This window comes from Asterias rubens, chromosome 11 (assembly GCF_902459465.1).
Source record: "Asterias rubens chromosome 11, eAstRub1.3, whole genome shotgun sequence".
Classification (NCBI taxonomy): domain Eukaryota; kingdom Metazoa; phylum Echinodermata; class Asteroidea; order Forcipulatida; family Asteriidae; genus Asterias; species Asterias rubens.
The window spans coordinates 15,319,944-15,342,499 of record NC_047072.1 but is presented as its reverse complement, the minus strand read 5'-3'; the positions used below and the strand labels follow the sequence as shown (position 1 = coordinate 15,342,499).

Sequence of the window (22,556 nt, the reverse complement as noted above, 5' to 3'; positions counted from 1 at the left end):
GATCAATCAACAATACACAGAAACAAAAATACGTTTCACGATTTTATTCATAACTTCGAAATTGTTATTCTTGTGTCTCGCTTTTCACAGAATAGCATTGCATACGCTAACCAAGAACAATACGTGTTCGGTTGTCAAAATATTCCACGATAAATGATCTGGGCTTCTTTATCCTTTGCCTATTGGTATTTTGTACATATTGATTTACTCAACATTAACAAGCATTGACAGACGCTAACCGAGAACAACACGTGTTCGGTTGTCAAAATATTTCATATCAATCAAAGGTTTTTTGATGGTTTTATGAATAAACCTTAGAACAAGGTTTGAGAACTAAAAGAAATTGAATTTACGAGGTCGAGTGAAGAGGACGGGTGGTGTAACTTGATGATGGGGTGGGGGAGGGGGGGGGGGGTAGTGCAAATAACTTTATTCATGCAAATGTGTTTTAACTGCTTAAACCAAATGTAGATTACATGTAGGGGGATCAATTAAATGACAGACATTTTAAACGGACTAAGATTACATTCAGTCCATAGCAATCATCACACTTTGAGGAATGTAGATTACAAGTAGGAGGAATCAATAAAATGACAGACATTTTGAACGGACTCATATTACATTCAGTCCGTAGCAACCATCACAGTTTGGGGAATGTAGATTACAAGTAGGAGAACTGGGGAATGTAGATTACAAGTAGGAGGAATCAATTAAATGACAGACATTTTTAACCAGATTATATTCAGTCCATAGCAACCATCACACTTTGGGGAATGTAGATTACAAGTAGGAGAACTGGGGAATGTAGATTACAAGTAGGAGGAATCAATTAAATGACAGACATTTTTAACCAGATTATATTCAGTCCATAGCAACCATCACACTTTGGGGAATGTAGATTACAAGTAGGAGAACTGGGGAATGTAGATTACAAGTAGGAGGAATCAATTAAATGACAGACATTTTGAATCAGATTATATTCAGTCCATAGCTACCAATCTACACTCTACTTGGAGGGGGGGGGGGGGGCTCGAACCATTTTATTGGGTGGGGTCCAGGGGCCGTACCCCTGGTGGGGTCCAGGGGCGAAGCATTCTGGCGTTTTGGGGGTGAAAAACCAAGCCTCTCTATGCATAAATTTAGAAGAATAAACATACTTTTTAAGCACTTCTGATTCATATAAATGTATCTTCTAATTCCATGAATAAGGAGGCGGTTGCGTTGGATCAAAAACTTAAAATGCTATGATTTTAATAACAAACAAAATGCTGGATCCAACACTTTCAAAGTGTAGTCACTCACCGAACTCATGCAAGTGTTGAATTAAACTTTTTGGTTTTTAGAGTGTGTGATGTTTTTTACAAATGCTGATGTCAGCGCAAATGCACAGCTCGAGTTTGAATAACATTATTTTACTTATGAGGACAGTACAAGATATTTATCTATTTAATTTTCGTTTTTTGTAATATTCATAGTTTCATTCTTCGATCTAATATTTTGGTGCCGTACTATTGGCTACTTACTTATCAAATACAAACAGTTATTATGAAGAATGAAATTAAGTATTCTGTATTTTATTCATTTGGCTAAATTGGTATACCTACTCTTACAATATTGCAGTACAATAATTATTTGATGAATTATACAGAGTATCTAAACAACTATGTGAAGATACAATGACATCAACGTTTTGTGATAGGTTACTTTAATAGTGACTTATAGCCTATTTGGTTTGAGTTTTAATATTACCACATAATATATGTGCTCACTATTACAAAATAGGAAATAGATAGTGTTTAGGCCTACGTGTGAAGTTTTTGCATTTGGATATTCAAATCCATGTGATATAAGAATACCTGCCACTAAAAACAGGCAACACATAACACATCACATCAAGTATAGTAACTATTAATTTTGAACATCTTATAGGGCTATTGGATTTTAAGTAGACCTAATCAATGTACAGACAACAAACTTGATATACTTTGTTTCAAACAACTATTCCTATCTTCGTTACTGTTTGGTTAAGTGAGGAACAGTTTTTAGTAGAAGAATTGGGCTTCAGTATGGAAATAGACAAAGCGCTGTTCAAATACATTTTAAATGATTACGCAATTTCAGAAAAAAACTGATCGGGTATATATTTCCTGTTTCCTGTTTGTCTATTATTTTTGTTACAATCTTCAAACCCTTCACTCCAACCTGTTTCAGTCCAACCTGTATTTTCTTAGAGTGCATGGTGAGAGTTTTGGTATCCCCTAGTTGAACAAGGGTTGTTGTTATTATTAGCATAGTGCTCTCTAATCCCAGCAGTACCACCAGATACACTCATCACACCCCCAGACGCCCTCTGTTGACCACCAACCGCGTTATGGCAGCATTTGGGACTACCTAATGCCTGCAGAAACGCTCTGCGATACTGCTTACTTTGAAACCCATAAATGAACGGGTTCACGCAGGAATTACAGAATGCTATCAGTACACTTGCGTGGTAATACCAAGCGGAGAAGTCCAGGTTCCAACCGCACATGTAGGCGAAGAACATAAACTGATTTGGTGCCCAACAAATCGCAAATGTCACCACTACGATCAGTAGCATCTTGATGACTTTCTTACGAGCACGAAGAAGATCCCTGGATAGCTGGTTCTCTCTGCCATCGCTCAGTGATTGGCGCATAGCCATGGCACTCTTATGCAAATTACTCATGATCTGCCAATAGGAGAGGCCCTGTATCGTCAATGGTATTAAGTAAATGACGCAAAAGTTGGCCACTCCCAAAAATGTCTGCCAGGCCTTGCTTGGCCAATTAAGAGCACAACTACCCACGTCAGTGTTTTTATACGTGTACAAAAAGAAACTATTCATGACGATACCCATGGACCATATGCAAATGATCATGATGGTGGCCTTCTTGACAGTGAAGACGACTTCATATCTTAAAGGATGCACAATACTGAAGTACCTTTCTAAGGTAACGCAAGTCAATGACAGCACAGAGGAGACAAAGCTTGCCCACAGAGGGAACTTGGAGAGAAGAAGACGGCACAGAAGCTCACCACCAAAGCCCTTGGGTACGGGAATCACAAAACCTGTACAGACAAATTAAATCAGCACTCAATTAACTTTGTTTTGTGTAAGACGACCGAAAATATAAAACAACCAACCAACAAACCAAACAAACAACCAACCAAACAAACAAACAAACAAACTCCCAAAACCCCGAACATATCATCCCAACACCCCAAACAAACAAAACAAATGCAACGGGAAATGTCGTGAAGCTTGCATCAAAAGAGATATATCTCTTTTTATGCAATCAACAGTTTACGATCTTCAAAAAGTAAGTTAAATCAACTATACGTACAAAGACAATTGTGTACATTTTCCAAGTATCCACTTTGCAACCCAATTTGAATAATTTCATGGACTAGAATTTCCAAATGAACAGTTCAGATAATAAAACGAAGACGCTAAAAGGAACAACACATGTCTTATCGAAAAGATTATCATTTTAGATAAACGGCGATACCATTTAAAAAAAAACTTACATGTCTATCGATTAACTTATTAGGGGACGTACTTGTCAAGATAAGGAACAAAAAATGAACGGGGCACTCAATAAAGACATAAGACAAGGTAAATATTTGCTCTTTTCCTTCGTGTGAAAACAAGAGTTTTCTGAGGATTGGGCAGTGAAATTTTTTCATAAAACAGCCTTTGGACCGGACTTCCAATACTGACACAAGCTAGAATTTAAAATTCAAAACATTGCGGAGAGATTTGTTTTTTCTCCTCTCTCTCAATGAAAAGTAAATATTGCGCAGATGATTTTTTTAGTTTAAATTAAAAGAAATAAAGAAAAACAAAAATAACAGATATTCTAAGCACAAACGTTAAATTAGGTCACGAAGGACGTTTTCCCGCACGCTTTGTTATTCTTGTAATCTGACACGACGATCAAGGTTTATAAACTCTCAATCAAAATTAATTTCAATATAAAATATCCGGACGTCATAATACCGGTTCGAAAACCTCATTTCCGGTAAAAGGTGTAGCTCCTTAATGAACAAAATCACAATTAGTGCCTTAAGAGAATTTATTTCAATTTATCTTATCAAAACAAATTAATTTGATTTCAATAATGGCAGTCATCACTTCTTCAACGTCGAACGTTTTTGTTTTTAAAGGAACATTAACGGCCTACAGAATAGGTTAGGAATAGGAAAACAAAGCTCGTCTAAGACTTAAAACAAAACTACACGGTCCATATGAAGACGACAGTAGAAAAAAATCTTTGGAAATATTTATATCTGAAATGTATAATTCGATAAGAAATAGATCAATATAATTTCCCGTTTGGAGTCTATCGCTCAGTGAGAATTGTTCACTATTTTCTCGTGACTCAGATTGCCGATCGATCTCGAACTTCTACAGGTTTGTCGGTTTATGTTTATGGTAGATTACATAAAGTTCTAACACTGCCAGCAACTATTTTGTTAGCAAAAACAATTATGTATGTTCCTTTAGGTAACCAATATCAAGACCTTTACAAATTAATTTGATAAAAACATCGATGACATCATTGAACATCAACGATTATCATAAAACGGGAATCAAGTTGGATGGTTCTTTTATATGATACTCATCAGACTACTGCAATCTTCTGCAATGAATTTGAAAAGACAATGTATGGGTGAAAACGTTTTGACTTGGACTTCAGTGAAATGTCGATTGTGTTTATGAATTTATAGATGGATGAGATCAAGGTAAAACCGAGTCTGCTGTTTATTGCACTGCTTTATTTATTTTGCATCAAAGTCTTTCTGATGAGTATGTTGGAATATTCATTATTTGGTCGAGCAAAACTTAAGGTTTTCCAGATGGTACTTTTCAATAATATTTAACAATGTTTTCAAATGTATTGTCAATAAATAAGATATGGATCGCATTTTGTGAGTGCACAGTCTTATTAAGGTTTATAAACCATGATTTGTGAGTGCACATTTTTTGATGGTTAATAAAAGGATTATTTGTAAACCATGTTTTTAAAATGCCTTAATATTCATGTTCGGCAGCACTTTCTATGGTTTACATCCAATCACTCTATCCACGGTGAAACATGTCGAACAAGTCATAGCAATATTATTAATTGACAAACGGCGACCCATAAATAATAGAATGCTCTTTTTCACATTGGTACTAATCAGGAATGGCAAGCCAGGCCTGCATAATAATATACTTCATTCTTGTATAAACATGGCAAGGCAGTTTCCCCTTTTCGCAATCAGTATTGTCTTTGCCTCCGTCTACAACCCCCCCCCCCCCCCCACTCCCTCAATCCCAACCGATGGAAAAACTGTATACGCTACTGACGTGGCAGCTTTAAAGTCAACACATTTTAAAATATTCCTCAATAAATAGTTTCCATCAGTTAATGACTATGACATTTTAATTGTGTTTGTGGTCCGAATAGCAGACTGTGAAAAAAGCCATTTGCCGAATTTCCAATCGCCTCTTCAGTCCACCCTTGAGAAACCATTAACAAAATAACTGACGTATGCTTTTATGCCTTCAATTACATTTTGATGCCATTTTGATGCCATCTCTACAATTAAATTTGTGTGCAATTTTGGTATACAAAATACTGTTGGTGACCGATTAAAAATGTACTTGAACACAAATCAAACCAGTGTTACTTAATTAAATTAAACCATAAAACCAACCGTTGTCACAAAATAACTTATTTCTATGGAACTGAGGTCCTTGTGCAGTACAAATTTGAAAATGTCACCTTTGTTTATGGTAATTTTTAGAAGAGAAAGAGGGAAATCACATCACCGGTAATGGTCGTTGTTATGTTTCGACAATGTGGCTTTGTGAGGTATCGTTCACCCGTCATGTTTCCTTTTTGTTCGTCCGTGACTGCCGAAAAACCCAAGAGCAAATCATTGTGACGATCAGTCAGACCAGACAGACCCTTGTTGTTGTATTAAACTCGAAAGTTCTAAATACGATGTCCGATAAAATTTGCATTTTTCTTTAAAATACAATAAAATACAGCTTGGTAAAACGTTTTCAGTGGATTCTTGGTAATTGTGAACTTTCATCCAATTGTAGCAATGAGGCATTATCTTCACTTCAACAATATTAGAATATATACACTTTCCCGGCAAGGGAATAAAATAGTGAAATAAACATTGAGGTATTTAAAGGCAGTGGACACTATTGGTAATCTCTCAAAATAATTATTAGTATAAAACCTTTCCTGGTGACGAGTAATGGGGAGCTGTTGATGGTATAAAACATTGTGAGAAACGGCTCCCTCTGAAGTGCCATAGTTTTCGAGAAAGAAGTAATTTTCCACGAATTTGATTTCGAGACCTCAAATTTAGAACTTGAGGTCTCGAAATCAACCATCTAAACGCACACAACTTCGTGACAAGGGTGTTTTCTTCTTTCATTATTATCTCGCTAGTTCGATGACCGATTGAGCTCAAATTTTCACAGGTTTGTTATTTTATGCATATGTTGAGATACACCAACTGTGAAGGCTAGCCTTTGACAATTACCAATAATGTCCACTGCCTTTAAAGGCACCGGCCAACTTTGGTAATTGTTAAAGACCAGTCTTCTCACTTGGTGTATCTCAAGATATACATTAAAAAACCAATAAGTGAAAATTTAAACTAAATTGGTCGCTGAAGTTGCGAAAGAATAATGACGCACACGTTGTGTGCTTTCAGATGCTTGGTTTCGAAACTTCAGCTGAGGTCACGAAATCAATTCAAATATTTCAGTGAGAATTGACTAAAAAACAACGTATACGTTACTTCACAGGGAGCCGTTTCTCACAATGTTTGATACTATCAACCGCTCCCCATTGCTCGTTACCAAGTAACTTTTTATGTTAACAATTATTTTTAGTAATTACCAATAGTGTCCAGTGCCTTTCAGTTGTCCAATCACAAAGGTGGTGGGTGCATATGAAAAATAGCATTCACAAAGTTGTAAGAAGTTAACATTATTTTGATTGCAAGAAAATATTGAAAATGTTTAAGAAAATAACAAGTTAACACTCACCGAGATGTAGCGGTATGAGGAAAACGGATACGATGAAATCACAGACGGCCAAACTCACGATGAACATGTTGGTTAGATTTTGTAGCGATGGTACCCTTGCTACAGTAAACATGACCAAGAAGTTACCGGTGATCCCTAGTACAGCTATGATACCATAGACGGCCCGTAACCATACCTGGTCCTCGAAGGCCCCCTCGGCTGACCATCCTTGCTGCCCATTATCCTGGCCATCAATGCTACTCATCTTGTGAGGCTCTTACACGGTATAGAGTTATTTAAGAGTAAAGTTTGGTGTGTCTTGTCGTGTAAGCAGCTAAGTCATAGCGATTGAGGCATCCGAAGGTTAAGAGATCGCCTCTTCGTGATCAGACGTTGAATTGGCAACTTGAAGCAGCGATACTTGAGTAAATAACTTCCTTTTGTCATTTCAAGTCCAATATTGAAAATGAAGACGTTAAGCGTCGTTGGGATTATACAGGAAGTCAAACAATATATTATAAGAACGAGAGACTTTGGTTGCCGTGACACAACACGATGCGAACGTCATATTCTCCTTGTTTTATAAGAGTATCCAGCCAATATCCTGCCCATCTTTAAACAACACAGGCTATCACACTAGATTCAGTTGTCCGTTCTGAATATCATTAGGGACATGTGCGTGGTTTCAGTCGCAGTAAGATGCTTTAAGATCTATTTTTCTAAGTGGTCTTTCCATGCCTGATTCTCATTATTTCCGTCTTATGATTTAGTTTTTTGTTTCGACAATTATATAACCCAAAATACAATAGACTTAATTATTATTATTTTGTTTTCAACTCGGCTCATGGGAACATGCATGATGTGCTTGGAAGCTGATCTAGTACAACGTTCTGGAACATGAAAACTGAAAGGATTAGCAGTGGTTAAATTATACTTGCTGTGGGTATGTTTGTAGAGGAACAAGCAATCGTTAACTTCTCTCCTCTGGGCAAGAGTTGGTAAGCTAAATAATTTACACATTTCCAAATGCGTAACATCACCTTGATTGTAACGCCTTTGTAGTCTTTCTAGTCGGTCAGATTGTGATTGAGAAATTGAGTTAAAAACAAGAGTACAATACTCCAATCGAGGTCTAATAAGAGAACAGTACAAGGTTCCAAGTACACGTTAATTTTTACAGCATCTGAAGTTTCGCCACACTAAACCAATCATGCGATTAACAGTTCATCCATTAACTTCTTTTCAGTCATACATGCTTCCGAGGTCCGTTGCATGATTTTACCATCTACTTTTAATAACAGCCACTGATGTATCCTGTTGACAATGACTAGAGCAAGTCGAAACGTTGATACAATAAAGAACCAACTCCGTGGTAGCGCAGTTAATCGATCCTATAGGCGTAAGTCCCTGCTGATTTTTCCGTCAAGGCTATTTAAAAAGCAGGACAGGTCTTCACAGAACTGATAAGCCTCCTGAAAAATCCTAAATCTACTCAGCGGTAGTAGAATATATAGCAAGTCAGTTTTCTAAAGAACAATCACTACCTGGTAAGTAGATAATAATACACATGGTGTTTATATACCGCGAACCAATGTTGATACCTCACCATGCAATGCCTCAAATCCCATACAACTATTAGTTCTATCGAAACTTTCAAAATGCAGTGTTGTAACTAAGTCATTTTTCCTCAAGTCAAGTCAAGTCGCAAGTCATCTTTGCTCTATTCATGTCAAGTCACTAGTCATTTTTGTCCTCGTCAACAAGTTACAATTAATTTTTGTCCAAGTCAAGTCAAGTCGCAAGTCATTTTTGTCCAAGTCAAGTGGCAAGTCATTTTTGTCCAAGTCAAGTCAAGTCAAGTCGCAAGTCATTTTTGTCCAAGTCAAGTGGCAAGTAATTTTTGTCCAAGTCAAGTCAAGTCAAGTCAAGTCGAAAGTCATTTTGTCCAAGTCAAGTCAAGTCGCAAGTCAACAAAACTGTTGACTCGGTTCAACAACACTCATGGCTGTCAAAATGAGCACAATGTTAAACACTCTCGCACTATTATTCTCACCCGCTATATCATTGACTTGAATGGTTCAAATTCATTCCTAATATCAGTGAACTTATGTAAACCCTTACAAAGTGTATACGTGTGTATAAATAGTTCATTATTTTAAACACATATTTCACCGTATAACCTGCTGTCAAAATTGATTTTTTATTTTTTTTTTAAATCTTTATGCAGGATACAAAAATCACCACAAGAGCTGTTTTACATAACGGTCCTGTGTAAAAAAACAAAAAACACACCAATACTTAAAACAAAAAATACAAACAGTCTGAGTAAAAAGATTTAACATATTATGAAGTCCCTTGAAAGCGTGCCTTTCGCTTCATGCATCTTCATTGCATGGTAATTAATTATAAAGTGCACTCTATTTTTATAAAAAAATGCTTTGGGATATCTGGTAATGTTATTCATGTGAGATTATACAATGCGTGGTCTGTGACAGTTCATAGCATGGCAGATATCACGATGTACTTATAAGTAGAAGCGCAGTAATAAACAATGTCAACACTATTTGCAATACAGTTGCAGCCATTTTAGCAAAGATACAGACATCCTCATCTGATTTAACGATTGCTATTAATGTGAAGTAGGTCTACTTATATTCAAGTATTATCCATTAGATCAACTAGTCCTAGAGCTTGATTTTAATATTTGAAAGGTTTGACAACATATAACTTAGCAACGACAGAGGACTCAATGGTCTGTGAATAATTCACGCAATATACTTTTCTACTCGTGGCTTGTCGTGGCCTAGAGGTTGATATCACCGGACTCAAGCTCTGATGTTTCTGATCAGCAGAGCCGAGAGTCGTGACACCTTTTTCTCAAGCAAGACACTCGTTATTGCCATGATTGCTTCGCCCTTCGGATGGGACGTATAGCCGTTGATCCCGTGCGTTGTGAAATGCACGAAAAAAGATCCCAGTAACACTAATCGCTAATGAGGAAAGGGGGTTCGCACCGGAATCGTACTCCTGGCAGTGGCTGCTGAATGCGCCGTAGCACCTTGTAAACCCTTGGTGGTACATAATTCTGTCTCAGAATGCTTAACTCCATCTAAAAAATGTGTAAGCCCATTGAGTAGGCCTTACCTTGTTGGTTAGATACGTAAGCAATAATGACTTCGGTATTATTATTGGAGTCCACAAAGAACAGACTATAATGAGCTGGCCGTCGAACAGTTCCAGCGTTGAGGGCGGGTTGGTATTGGCTGATATTTTGTCATAATCCAGACCAGCAGGCCTCAACCTCGTTCCCAGGGGTGATCTATCTCACCGCGCCATTATTCCCAGCATGCCTTGCTCGCTTAGTGACGAGACGTAAATTTCTTCTATAGATTCAAGTTCATAAAGACCGTTTGTTTGCTTTTCATGATTTGAAAACCCGACATAATATTCCTACTAATGTGCAAAACAGTTAGTAATGTTTTTTTCACTTGGCATTTTGGCGTTCCATAGAATGCATGACGATCGACACACACAGTGAAAGGTATAAGGGACTTACCCAAAACATTTGATAATATTTCGCAACAGTTAAATGTTGTTATTAGCACCGGCTGCGTGTCATTTGATGTCTAAGCTTCACATACATTGCGATGAGAGTTAACAATGTAAGCCTCGTAGCCTTTATCTATTGGATTCCCAGGTACCTTTTAGACTTTGTGATAACTCATAATATATTTCATGAAATAGCTGATATGGTGCCTTGCATGTAAAACATAAACAACGAAATTACGATTAATTTGAAGATTCACAAATTGATGAAAATAAAAATCCCTCGGAACAAGAGTCACAAACACTTCTGACCTCAGAAGGCCATGGCAACGACATAGGCTATATAAAATATGCATACAAATAAAAACTGGAGCATTCAACAGCTAGATTGAAATTTAAAAAAGGTGGGGGAAATGTCTGACTTTGGTATACAAACTTACGTCAGACTTTGTCATGTATGTGTAATATGCCTGGCTATCCCGTGTTCAGTACTCTTCTGGTCATACATGTAAAAAGGACAAGTGTGTGAATGTTTGTTGCCTAATTGTCGCTTTCGCGTTCCATATTAAGTTTATGCAGGTCAAACGGTGCAATCAAAGAGGAAGGAAATGCAGTGGAAATTCCCCCAGCCATAATTTAATTTTTCGCAATATCGAGTGCTGTAATTTTGTCTCCGAGCTGAAAAGCTCTAAATTGAAAACCTTAGCTGTTGACTCTCGTTTCGTTTTAACATGTGGCGACTCTGACAACCAAGATGACGTACACATTCTACAGTCAGTGTATAAGGTATGTGAGATGATTAAACAAATCCGATATTGTGCTTTTTTTTGCAAAATAATGTGCTAATCCAGTTATCAATTGCGTTCTACTCAAGGCTGTCTAAACAAAGTGGGGGTCAATGTTTATGAATAATGGTCTACTTATACGGTGTATTTATACCATTTTTAATACATGGAAGATAAACCAAATGACATTACACAAGCGATCCACATGTGTTAGTGTGGGCTGGTGCCTTTTAGTTTCACATATTTTTTAGGAATAAATATTTGATACTTTTTCTTTACAAAAGAGTGACCTAAAATGTTCCTTATATTAAAACAAATAAATGTAGTTTATTTTGTAACCAATATTTCAGGTTCGGTTGCTGATCCCCATAAGATCTACGATGGCAGAGGGACTATCCCATAACTCAACCTTACAAAGGTTTGGTGAGGAACATTTAATGTGCTCAATCTGCCATGAACTATTCAAGGAACCAAAGACGTTAAAATGCTTTCATACGTTTTGTGAAAAATGTCTCTTGACTTATCAACAATCACCCCGTAGGAAGGGAACATGTCCAATATGTCGAAAGATCACTGTTCCAGTACGAGGGTATATATCAAGCCTCACAACAGACTTCAAAATAACTAGTATGGTTGAAACAATAAAGAAGGAAGACCAACGAGCCAAGAAACAAGAATCACCAACTTGCAAAACTCATACAGGGAGAAAATGTTGGGTGTATTGTGAGGCTTGCAATGAATTCATCTGTTTAACCTGTGTGACGGGATGCCATAATGGCCACGCGGTTGAAGAAATGAGCGAAACAGTCACAGACGAGAAAAGACAATTTGTTGCCGACCATATTTCAAAAATTGAAAAACTTCTTGTAAATTTCAACCAGGCTTTAGATACTGTTCCAAGAATCGAACAAACATTGCAGGTAGCATTTGCGACCAGGAGAAAGGACGTAGAAGATAAAGCGATTGAAGAAATAGCTAGAGTAAACTCAGACAAACAACTCAAACTTAGTGAACTAGATACAATTGAAAAAGAGAAAAAGTTTAGACTCTCTCAATATGCAGACAACCTGGAAGATAAGAAGCGAAGTTTACAGAATTTGATGACGTACTCAAAACGTGCACTCCAAGTACACAATAATTGTGACTTCATTAAAAGCTACAGTCCACTGACGAGGGATTTTCATACTCTAAATGAATATAAAACTCATCAGTTTGAAACAAATCTGGCAAGCTTTCAATCAACCAATACTCTGGGTGTTTCTTTTGGGAAACTAAAACAAACACCCCTATACCTGGATAACATTGAGAAATTAGAACTCCTCCCACATCAGTCACAAAGCCCGTGCAACAAGTGGAAGAAAATACCGTCAGGAGTTTTATGCGGTGGTAGAGGTGTTGCAGCACTACATAACGGCTTTGTCGTAGCAGACCCAAGGGGTCAAGTCATTGTCACCAAGTCATCGTCGAATACTGTGTGGATGAATTGCAAACCAAATTGTAAGTTAGCAATTTAATAATGTTAACAATTTGAATTCGCATGTATACGAGCTATTAAGTTGAAGATGCTTTTACAATGACAACCAGCTCTGCTGGGATACTTTTAAGTTGGCAAAAGTGTCTTTGTCCTCAAAAGAACTTCTTATGCACAGTCCCGGTTGAAAGGAATAAAGACAACATGTGAAATAAGCATTCCATTCGTCTCTAAACAAGAGTACAAAACAAACTTTGTCAAACAATCAACTTTTTTCAGAGCTTGAAAGACTCTTTCTAAAAACTTTATCCAATTAAAACCAATATAGGTCGAAAACAATTATATGAGTAGTACTGAAAATGAATAGTTCTTTCTTTCTTCAGACCCTCGAGATGTATCAGCTGTTGGCAGCTATGTAATCGCTGTAGACGAAACCAAGTTTGTTAAAGTATACAGCAGGAATAAGACATCGATCTCTCGAAAGTTTGTAACGGTCCATGCGTCTGACGTTAAGAAGACTCAAGTAGATCTTCGATGTGTAGCTGTAAAGGAAGATGGCGTTATCGTTGTGGGTGATGCAAAGAGTAAAGTTCTAAGCGAGCTGTCTCTCATCGATGGTAGCATAAAACGTGTAGTTCCCGTACAAACACCACCGGAGTTTCTAGCTGTTAACAAGCACTCACAAATGTTGGTTATATCTGGCGAATATAGTGGCACTGCTGAAGTGCTTGATTCTGATGGTAAAAGACAGTTAACCATCACTCCTTATGTCAAAAACGCTAAGGTGCGTTGCTGTACTGGTGTATGCTGGAGTAAATCAGGTATTTACCTTGCCATGCACAATAAGGTAGAAGGGTCGGGTCATGTACACCATTACGATGATGAAGGCATATTCATTGAGTGTGTGATTCAAGGCTTAATACTTCCACAAGGTATCAGTCTAACAGAGGATGAAACTCGGTTAATTATTGCGGACGATCGCTCGGTTCAAATGTTCTGTCGCATTTAGAAGGGACATGTTTATATAAAGCTGTTGTAAACAGGAACATGAAATTCCATCGCATTGTGTGTAATTTTATTACTGATATAATTAACTTGAGGCGTGTTCACACTACCGATTTGTATGCGTTTTCTATCATTGAGATAAAGTTTCGCGAGACAAAGAAATAAATGTGATGTTAAATAATGTTGGTAATCTGATATACAATGTACATGTAGGCCCTACTATACTTTTGTTTGTGGTTAACTGGAGTCAACAAATCATGAGCTTTAAATGTACAGATGAAAGTTTGTATCTAGACAATTTAAATTTTGCAAACGAATCAAATTTGTTATTTAGTGAACCGTTCAATCTCGAACTTGATGTACTCTCATATTCCGAACTCGATATACTAGTCATGTGACTTCAACTCCATGTAGGCCCTAATTGTTACTTTAATTCGATGTACTCTTTGCTATAAATAGATGTACTATTTGTTTATTCTCTTTATGTTTAAGCCTAATGAACGTCTGAACACAAACATGTTGATGTTTTGTTTTATGTTAATATTGTTAGCCTAAGTAAACGTAGTTTTGCTGGAAAAGAGTTATTATTGGTTTTCGCATGTCTAACAACTCATTGCGCCAAAAATGATCTATGTACTTGAGAAAGTGGAACGGGATTTTGATGTAATCGTTCTTTAAACATTGATAGATTTGTAACAGTCTTTCGGCTTTCACATTATTGACATTATCATAATTTGTGGAACATGACATGCGAAATGATAAAATATGTTAAACTGTTTCATGTAGTTGTTTATAAGACCACAATTTACCCAAGAGAGGGCGCTCATTTAGTACCTGCAACAATCACAGAGAAGTCGTAATAAATAATCAAATTGAAAAATAATCCTGTTCAAGTAACTGATACGCGTGAAATAATTATTCACAATACCATCAATAAATTCATTATAAACATTCATTGAACTGCAGTAAAGAATATACCCCCAAAGTCTCGGCAAATAATAGGGCCTACTCGGGGAGCACTTAAAATAATTTGTTTGTGCTTGTGCACTTAAAAAAAAGGGACCGAAGTAATTTCAGTTGGGGCATCCAGCGAAAAAGAAATTCAAGTTTGTAACACAAAAATAACATCTGTATAATAAAAATACCCGCTAATTTGTTTACAAATTTGTTTACTTTTCCCTTGCTCCTATTCAGTTCTTGCTTTAGATACAGAGGAAGAAAACCAATTGGTGTGGGACATTAATGTTCATTTACCTCCTCTCTCTCTCGTTAAACCTAACTAAAACGTACATGCGTAGGTAATACAATACATGGTGTGGGACATTAATGTTCATTTACCTCCTCTCTCTCTCGTTAAACCTAACTAAAACGTACATGCGTAGGTAACACAATACATGGTGTGGGACATTAATGTTCATTTACCTCCTCTCTCTCTCGTTAAACCTAACTAAAACGTACATGCGTAGGTAACACAATACATGGTGTGGGACATTAATGTTCATGTACCTCCTCTCTCTCTCGTTAAACCTAACTAAAACGTACATGCGTAGGTAACACAATACATGACATACACCATGCATTATACTGTTATAACAAACACTTTCTTTTATTATGCAAAACGCTTTCACCCAAATAAAAATGTTCGACAGACTTGGTTGAGTTTACGCATTTTTGAGTGTCTCACTCTTGTGGTGGGCGGCATAGGCCTATTGGATGTGTGTACGTGAACTGACTGTGGCTCTCATTTGCCCCTTTGGACGTTCATTAGAGGTTCGTTGAAACCTGTTTTACTTCCTGAAGTGCACAAACTTGGTAAGTATAAGACATTATTTTTAGTAAAGAACTGAATTTATATTGTACCCATGAGCAGAATACATATTATTTATGAGGCATTTACACTGATAGCCTTCCAAAATTCACACAATCGTTTTTGAAACGTAACGTGCCGAGTGGTGGAATTGTTGTTGTTGTTATTGTTTTTTTGACTGACAGGATTGGATTTTGAAGTGCTTTTGTGTCTTAAACAGTTTGAAGATAATTATAACACTAGGCTTCGCTTAAAACATTACTTGCTGAGTAACTGTAGTTTTTGAGAAATGAGACACTGTCACGAAAATACGTTTTACACGCTATTGTTTTATTATTTTCTCAAAAACGACAGCACCTCAGTAAGAGAAACTTTCTTCCATCTGGAAACCGTAGTGTAATGTAACTCTGTGGACATTGTTTTTTGTGTCCTACAAAAAGTAGCCAAACACTTTATGCATGCCTTATGGGCGTCGGTGTGATTGTGTGCCCTCAAGCCTCAATCAACATTGGCAGCTTGACCTGACCATGACCTGACATTGCTCAATATGGGTATTACCCTTAGTAGCTTGCGGTAGTATGGTAGTGTAGTCTTGAAGTCAAGTCGGTAATTGTTAAGCGCGGTGTGGTCACGGGGACGGTACACGCAAGTGTGAGTGTACATGTCTATACGCATTCAAACCGAGGACTATAACAAAAGGGATCCGGGAAAATGACATACCGGGGACAGTCCTCGCTAGGCTCTGTGCACAAAACCAATGGGGACATCGCTAAAAAAAACTATGTCCAAACAATGGGGGAACAAAGGGATGTCCTATACGACAGTTGCATGTATGTATAATCGGTGTGACTGTTGCATAACGGCGGAATGTGTGTTTGTAACAAATAGGCTGCGCCTAACGACTTGTCATCAAGTCTAATGGTAGGGTCAGAAAATGGTATAGGCCAAAACTACAGAGCTCTGGAGGTGCCATCCGACATGTCGAGATCCTTTGCTCAATATTTTGGGTAATCCCCTTTAGCTTGCGTGTTTGGTAGGGTTGTAGCTCGTACAAAGCCAAATTCATGCCATAAGAGCATCGTGTAGTTGTATTTTAATCAAAACCACAAAGTCGGTTTAGTTTGTTTTGTTTATACGCAGGTAAACAACCGATAGATACAGGCAAAGAGGTTGAACCGACTGATATGAAAATCCGCTGTGTCTGTCAACAGAGTGTACAGTAAGAGTTAACTTTTGATAATTCTCTTTAATATATCTATACAGATGATTATAATTCCACAAATTAACTTATTTGATTACAGCAACAACATTTAATATTATTGTTTTAACCCTATGCATTTCTTTTGCAAATGGGAGGGGTTGGTGGGTAGAAGCCAACAATTTTGAAACAACAAACACAGTCATCACAAGCAGACGGAACAAAATGTATTGACTGTAGACAATGTAATTTTAATTTCCTGTTCCCATTCTTGTAAACTCATACCATCAATGAAACACATCAATATTATTCATCATTATATTGTTATTATTATTACGAATATTAACGTGATAGTACCCCGTTTTTTGTTTTCGAACTGCAGGCAAAAACTGAACTGACAATGTGGGAGTGTACCATCATCATCTTAATCATCGGTGCAGTGGTACCTATGTTTGTTGCACCACATGAGGCGCTGACAGTAGGGTGCGGCGGTGGTGCAAGCAAAGACGGAAAAAAAATAGAGACGATAGGACTAATCATTTTGTTCGTGTCTTTTCTTGTTAACTTCAATCATGACCGTAGGTCAATAATCTTTGGTTTACCGAGTTTATTGTTATCATTCTTTGTGACTTATCATTCCTCCCCTGCATTATGCCACACCATTTCATGGACTTGTCGTGGTACCTGCCAAATTATGTGCACTGGTGCTTCGTTTGCACATGCCATTTGCGAGCATTTGGCAAGTAGGCCTAGACGTGCTTAGGTATGTCAATATAAACCCACTTTAGATCTGTATTGTTTTGTTGCAAAAAAACATTCTACCTTTAAGGCTTCCTAAAGTCACGACGTCACTTATGTCCTGATTACGAATACAGCATAGTTGAAATGTGAGACCAAATTTACATCAGAGCCATAACAGAAATTCTTCGAAAATACAACCACATGGTTTTACTAAAATGATATTGCTATACATAATGCAAAATTAAAGGCAGTGGACACTATTGGTAATTACTCAAAATATTTGTTAGCATAAAACCTTACTTGGTGATGAGTAATGGGGAGAGGTTGATAGTATAAAACATTGTGAGAAACGGCTCCCTCTGTAGTGACAAACGAAGTAATTTTCCACGAATTTGATTTCGAGACCTCAGATTTAGGATTTGTGGTCTCGAAATCAACCATCTAAAAGCACACAACTTCGTGTGACACGGGTGTTTTTTCTTTCGTTATTATCTCGCAACTTCGACGACCAAATTTTCACAGGTTTGTTATTTTATGCATATGTTGAGATACACCAAGTGAGAAGACTGGTCTTTGACACTTACCAATAGTGTCCAATGTCTTTAAAGACAGAACACCATAGACAGAAAAGTTACATTTAAATTTCTCACAGAGACAAGTGAATTGTTTAACAATCCCGCGATGGCTCACGGTGATATAGCAGCACTAATGCTTCCATATAGGTTGCAAAACAATAAGAGTATAGTTGTATTTTGGTGTTTTATACAGTTGTTACTTTATAGCGCATTACGTCCTGATAATAATAACACAATTTTGTTTTATGGACCATGCAAGATAATATCTGATGGATAGTGACAAAAAAGTTACAATTTCCTGTTTTTATTTGGTTTGTTTATTATAGAGCTTTTGTTTGTTATTTCATGACATTTAATGACGTGTTTCTATTTTTGTTGTGGTATATGATGCTCACACTTTGAAATTGCATCAGAAGTATAGTAGACCAAAAAAACGTCACTACTTGAGAAGCACCCAGACAGTGTTTCGGTTTATAAATTGTCTCACAAACGACACCAAAGTCATAGGTCATTTCTGTATGTACCAAATTGAGTTTGTGCATAAACCCTGTCTTGAATACAATCAGTTTATGCACTATGCACTTTGTAACAATCTACAATAGATGGATGCAATACTTGGAACAGTCTAGTTGTGTATTTGTTTGAGTCGTTCTGGTGTTATTATCCATGTATATTTTAACAATATTGTGGTTTAGTTGTTTTACTGCAAAAACTTAAAGTTAAATTTTCAATATTATACCAGTTTAGATATTCGTATGATGCTTTGTTAACTGTAAGCTGCTTGCTGACTCTATACTTCGACTAAGATCAGTCAGCTATTGTCTCAAGGAAAAAACCTCTATACGCTGGTGCTATAAGTAGGCCTATTCGTAGAAAGTTTTTCAAATATATTTAGAGCCTTGTATAAGATGCATAGTACAATCTTGAATCAAAGGTTAAACTGGATTTTCAAACTCTGTTTTTACGCTAGGCTAGGTATACCAAAAACTACCGTTTGCTCGTTTTTATACTTTTCACTACATGGCGGATAGTGAAAGTGAATCCCTATATGGGACATGCTCTATCAAATGATTTTTGTTTCGTTGATTTTTGGAATGATACATTATTTCAAAAACCGGGTCAAAGGTCACGATAACATATTAAAGATTACAGTGACCTACATTTCAGAAAATTTATTTTTGATAAAAGAATTGATTTGAGCATGCAATTCTCATCAATTTGATACCAGATTTGCATATATGTGATAAAAATTGACATGGTTATGACATATTTTTACCAAAAAGGTGGTATTTTACCCTAAAAATGTCAGATTTTAGTGGTTTCTGCCCTGACCACATGGAAAGTCCGATCGGGCTGAAAATTGGTGTGCATTCATTGCTCATTAGGACCTACAAGCACAGCAATTTTTATCAAAATCGGAAGACATGAGGTAAAAAAGTGCGTTGGTCTGACATGAAATGACCCATATGTCTTGTTGTTTCTGTTCATTTTGTATGTTAGTTTACTTGTTTCGGATTGTGTATCTTTATAAGAAGTCATGACATTTTTGAATTAATGATTATTAGCCTTTATTTCCTTTATAGTGATATTGCTGTAAATGATTAGTTAGAATGATTCAATATCGCTCTGATATAGCATCCGTATGGAAAGAAAATGTGTAATGAACATACAACTTGGGATGAGCACCTGGCAGTGATTCGTGTACACGCATTAAGTTCAGTACACTGTTTATATTAAAGACAGTGGACACTATTGGAAATTGTCAAAGACTAGCCTTCACAGTTGGTGTATTTCAACATATGCATAAAATGATAAACCTGTGACAATTTGAGCTCAATCGGTCATCGAACTTGCGAGATAATAATGCAAGAAAAAACACCCTTGTCACACGAAGTTGTGTGCGTTCAGATGCTTGATTTCGAGACCTCAAGTTCTAAATCGAGGTCTCAAAATCAAATTCGTGGAAAATTACTTCTATCTCGAAAACTATGGCACTTCAGAGGGAGCCGTTTCTCACAATGTTTTATACCATCAACCTCTCCCCATTACTCGTCACCAAGAAAGGTTTTATGCTAATAATTATTTTGAGTAATTACCAAGAGTGTCCACTGCCTTTAAACTACATGTACATGTATGTAGATTACATGGACTCGGGGCAGACATCTATCTTTATGTCACAATGAGCAGTGACTATAAACTGAACTTTCATGTTACGTTGCATTTGCACAAACGGACTTTGGTTATTGATCATAATAGGTTTACAAAATGTCCACGTATTTCTCATCGAATTATTTCCCGCCTGTGACGCTCGTCCGTAAATGCGAGACTTTTGAGACGCTGGCGGCCGCAGATATAAACGGTCCTTTTTTGGCTGCGTTCGTTTAGCTTCCCCGGGTCGACCCCGGTGTGTGTTTTTTTTTTCCAGGACGAACGTGTGCAGATAATCACCCACGTTCGTCCTGTGAAAAAAAACCTCCACACACCGGGGTCGACCCAGGTAAGCTAAACGAACGCACACATTGCTGCTGAATGAGGTGCATGCTGGTCTAGCTAGCGCTAAAGTTTGATCCCTAGCTAGACTAGCATGCACCTCATTCAACAGTTAGCGCTTGCGCAATGGTATTTACGAACAGGTTTATGCTCTGAGCACGCGCACTACCTAGCGAGAACTATTAAAAGGACCGTCCAAAGGTCTCCAATTTGCATTGTGACGAAAGTGGCACTCCCATTCAGTCTACTTTGGATGTTCATTGAGGGTGGTTATACATATTTCCTGAACTACACAAACTTGGTAAGAATTTTTATTTCGTACAGTAGTTAATATAAAACAATGCACAGTAAAGCACATCATTGTGCCAGTCACAATTACGTCAACAAAATAGACTAAACATCAGCGACATTCAGATCACCGAAACGCAAGCACGGCCCGAATCATTTATTTTTCCTGGATAGGAGTTTAAGGTGTCTGTGAAGTCATTTAAATCAAAATGAGACTTGAATTTAAATTCAGATTACAATAAAAACAAAACTTGCAGCGGCATTGCAGGCCAGTTGAGGGTGCAGCATTAATTTAATAGAGAAGACAGTTTGTCACATACCAACTATTATGGGTGCATTTATAATATTATAAGTTACCATCCACACTGTTTCCCTATCTCGTTTCCAATTTCTGATGAATTTGCTCATTACAGCTAACCCTGTTTATAACTAATGTGGAATACTTGAGCAGTCTGCTCCATCACATTTTCATCCTAGCTGCTTCAACCATTGATTCATTGTGTTGTTTTCCCATTGCAGTTAACATGGTGGTCTTTATTCCAGTCGCTATAGGAGCAGCAGTTACATCTGCAGGAATCCTCACATGTAAATATGTCCCTGCTTTAATTGGCTTTTCAAAAGTAGGCATAGTCGCAGGTAAGACTGCAGCAGGCATGATGTCTGCTGCAGCTATAGCTAATGGTGGTGGTGTTGCAGCAGGGGGGCTTGTTGCAGTCCTTCAATCCGTGGGTGCAGCTGGAATTGGTACAACTGGTTATGCTGTTTCAGCAGGTATCGGAGCGGCTTCTGGTTATCTGTTTCGTAACAAGTAGTTCTTCGTCCAACACCATCTCAGTGGATCAATCGCAACATGGAGAAGATGAGCCGCAGATCAAACTATATTGACACATCAACTGGCTTAATTTCTCATGAAAATGCTACGTCATATAACATTCAACATGAACTTGTCTTCGAGCACAATAATCAGGAACACACCTGGCTATCAACATTCAGAACCCTACAAGTAGACGTTTATAAGATAAATTTGACTCTCTTTTTTGTCTACTATCTGCGTTTATATAACACCTCTTGCTAGTTCTGCTGGTTGGCTCAAACACAGTCAGGTGGGGTTAATTAATACAGATCCCTCTTTTGGTAACTCGTCTATATTGGGGGATGCACGCTCTAGTTTTTTTTCTTTGCAAGCACCAATATGTGTATAATTATTTTTCAAAAGCTTTAAAAGGAAACAGCAAGCAGTTAAAAGTATAATATGAAACAAATATATTAATAAATAATTGTTGGATAGTACTGTCAATGAGCTCAGTTAAATTGTTGAAGAACGTAGAGTAGAACGAACGGGCAATATCATCGGGATCCTCACCCCACCCGTCCATGATTTCCTTGCTTATCGCGTGTTTATCAATGTTCTGTCCATCTTCGCTTGATTCAGTTACATTGAGGCTGATGTTTACTGCGTCGAAAATGTCAATAACCTTGTTCGGTTTTACACACGGTGCTGCATCTGAATACCACTCGTCTACGTAGTTGTAAAGATTGGATGCTGGACTTATACCAAAGAAAAGACACTGATGTTCGTCTTGGGTCCCC

The 22,556-nt window shown here is 37.3% G+C and overlaps 2 protein-coding genes and 1 long non-coding RNA gene across 3 annotated transcripts; 2 read left to right on the top strand and 1 right to left on the bottom strand.

The window, feature by feature from the left end:
- Positions 1-2,227: 2,227 nt before the first annotated feature.
- LOC117296745 (adenosine receptor A2a-like) lies at positions 2,228-8,349 on the bottom strand. Its single transcript, XM_033779789.1, has 3 exons — positions 7,082-8,349; positions 2,930-3,090; positions 2,228-2,710 (listed from the first exon to the last, which is right to left on the bottom strand). Exons 1-3 carry the CDS (start codon positions 7,323-7,325, stop codon positions 2,228-2,230), a joined length of 888 nt encoding a protein of 295 aa, XP_033635680.1. The 5' UTR covers positions 7,326-8,349.
- Positions 8,350-11,115: 2,766 nt separating this feature from the next.
- Positions 11,116-14,633, top strand: LOC117297040. The gene is made up of 3 exons (XM_033780163.1): positions 11,116-11,392; positions 11,742-12,888; positions 13,246-14,633. The coding sequence occupies exons 1-3, from the start codon at positions 11,180-11,182 to the stop codon at positions 13,869-13,871; spliced, it is 1,986 nt and encodes a 661-aa protein (XP_033636054.1). The 5' UTR covers positions 11,116-11,179; the 3' UTR covers positions 13,872-14,633.
- A 936-nt stretch (positions 14,634-15,569) lies between these two features.
- LOC117297042 lies at positions 15,570-17,926 on the top strand. Its single transcript, XR_004519848.1, has 3 exons — positions 15,570-15,679; positions 16,815-16,893; positions 17,255-17,926. It is a non-coding gene; the product is annotated as an uncharacterized LOC117297042 (long non-coding RNA).
- The last annotated feature ends 4,630 nt before the right edge of the window (positions 17,927-22,556 follow it).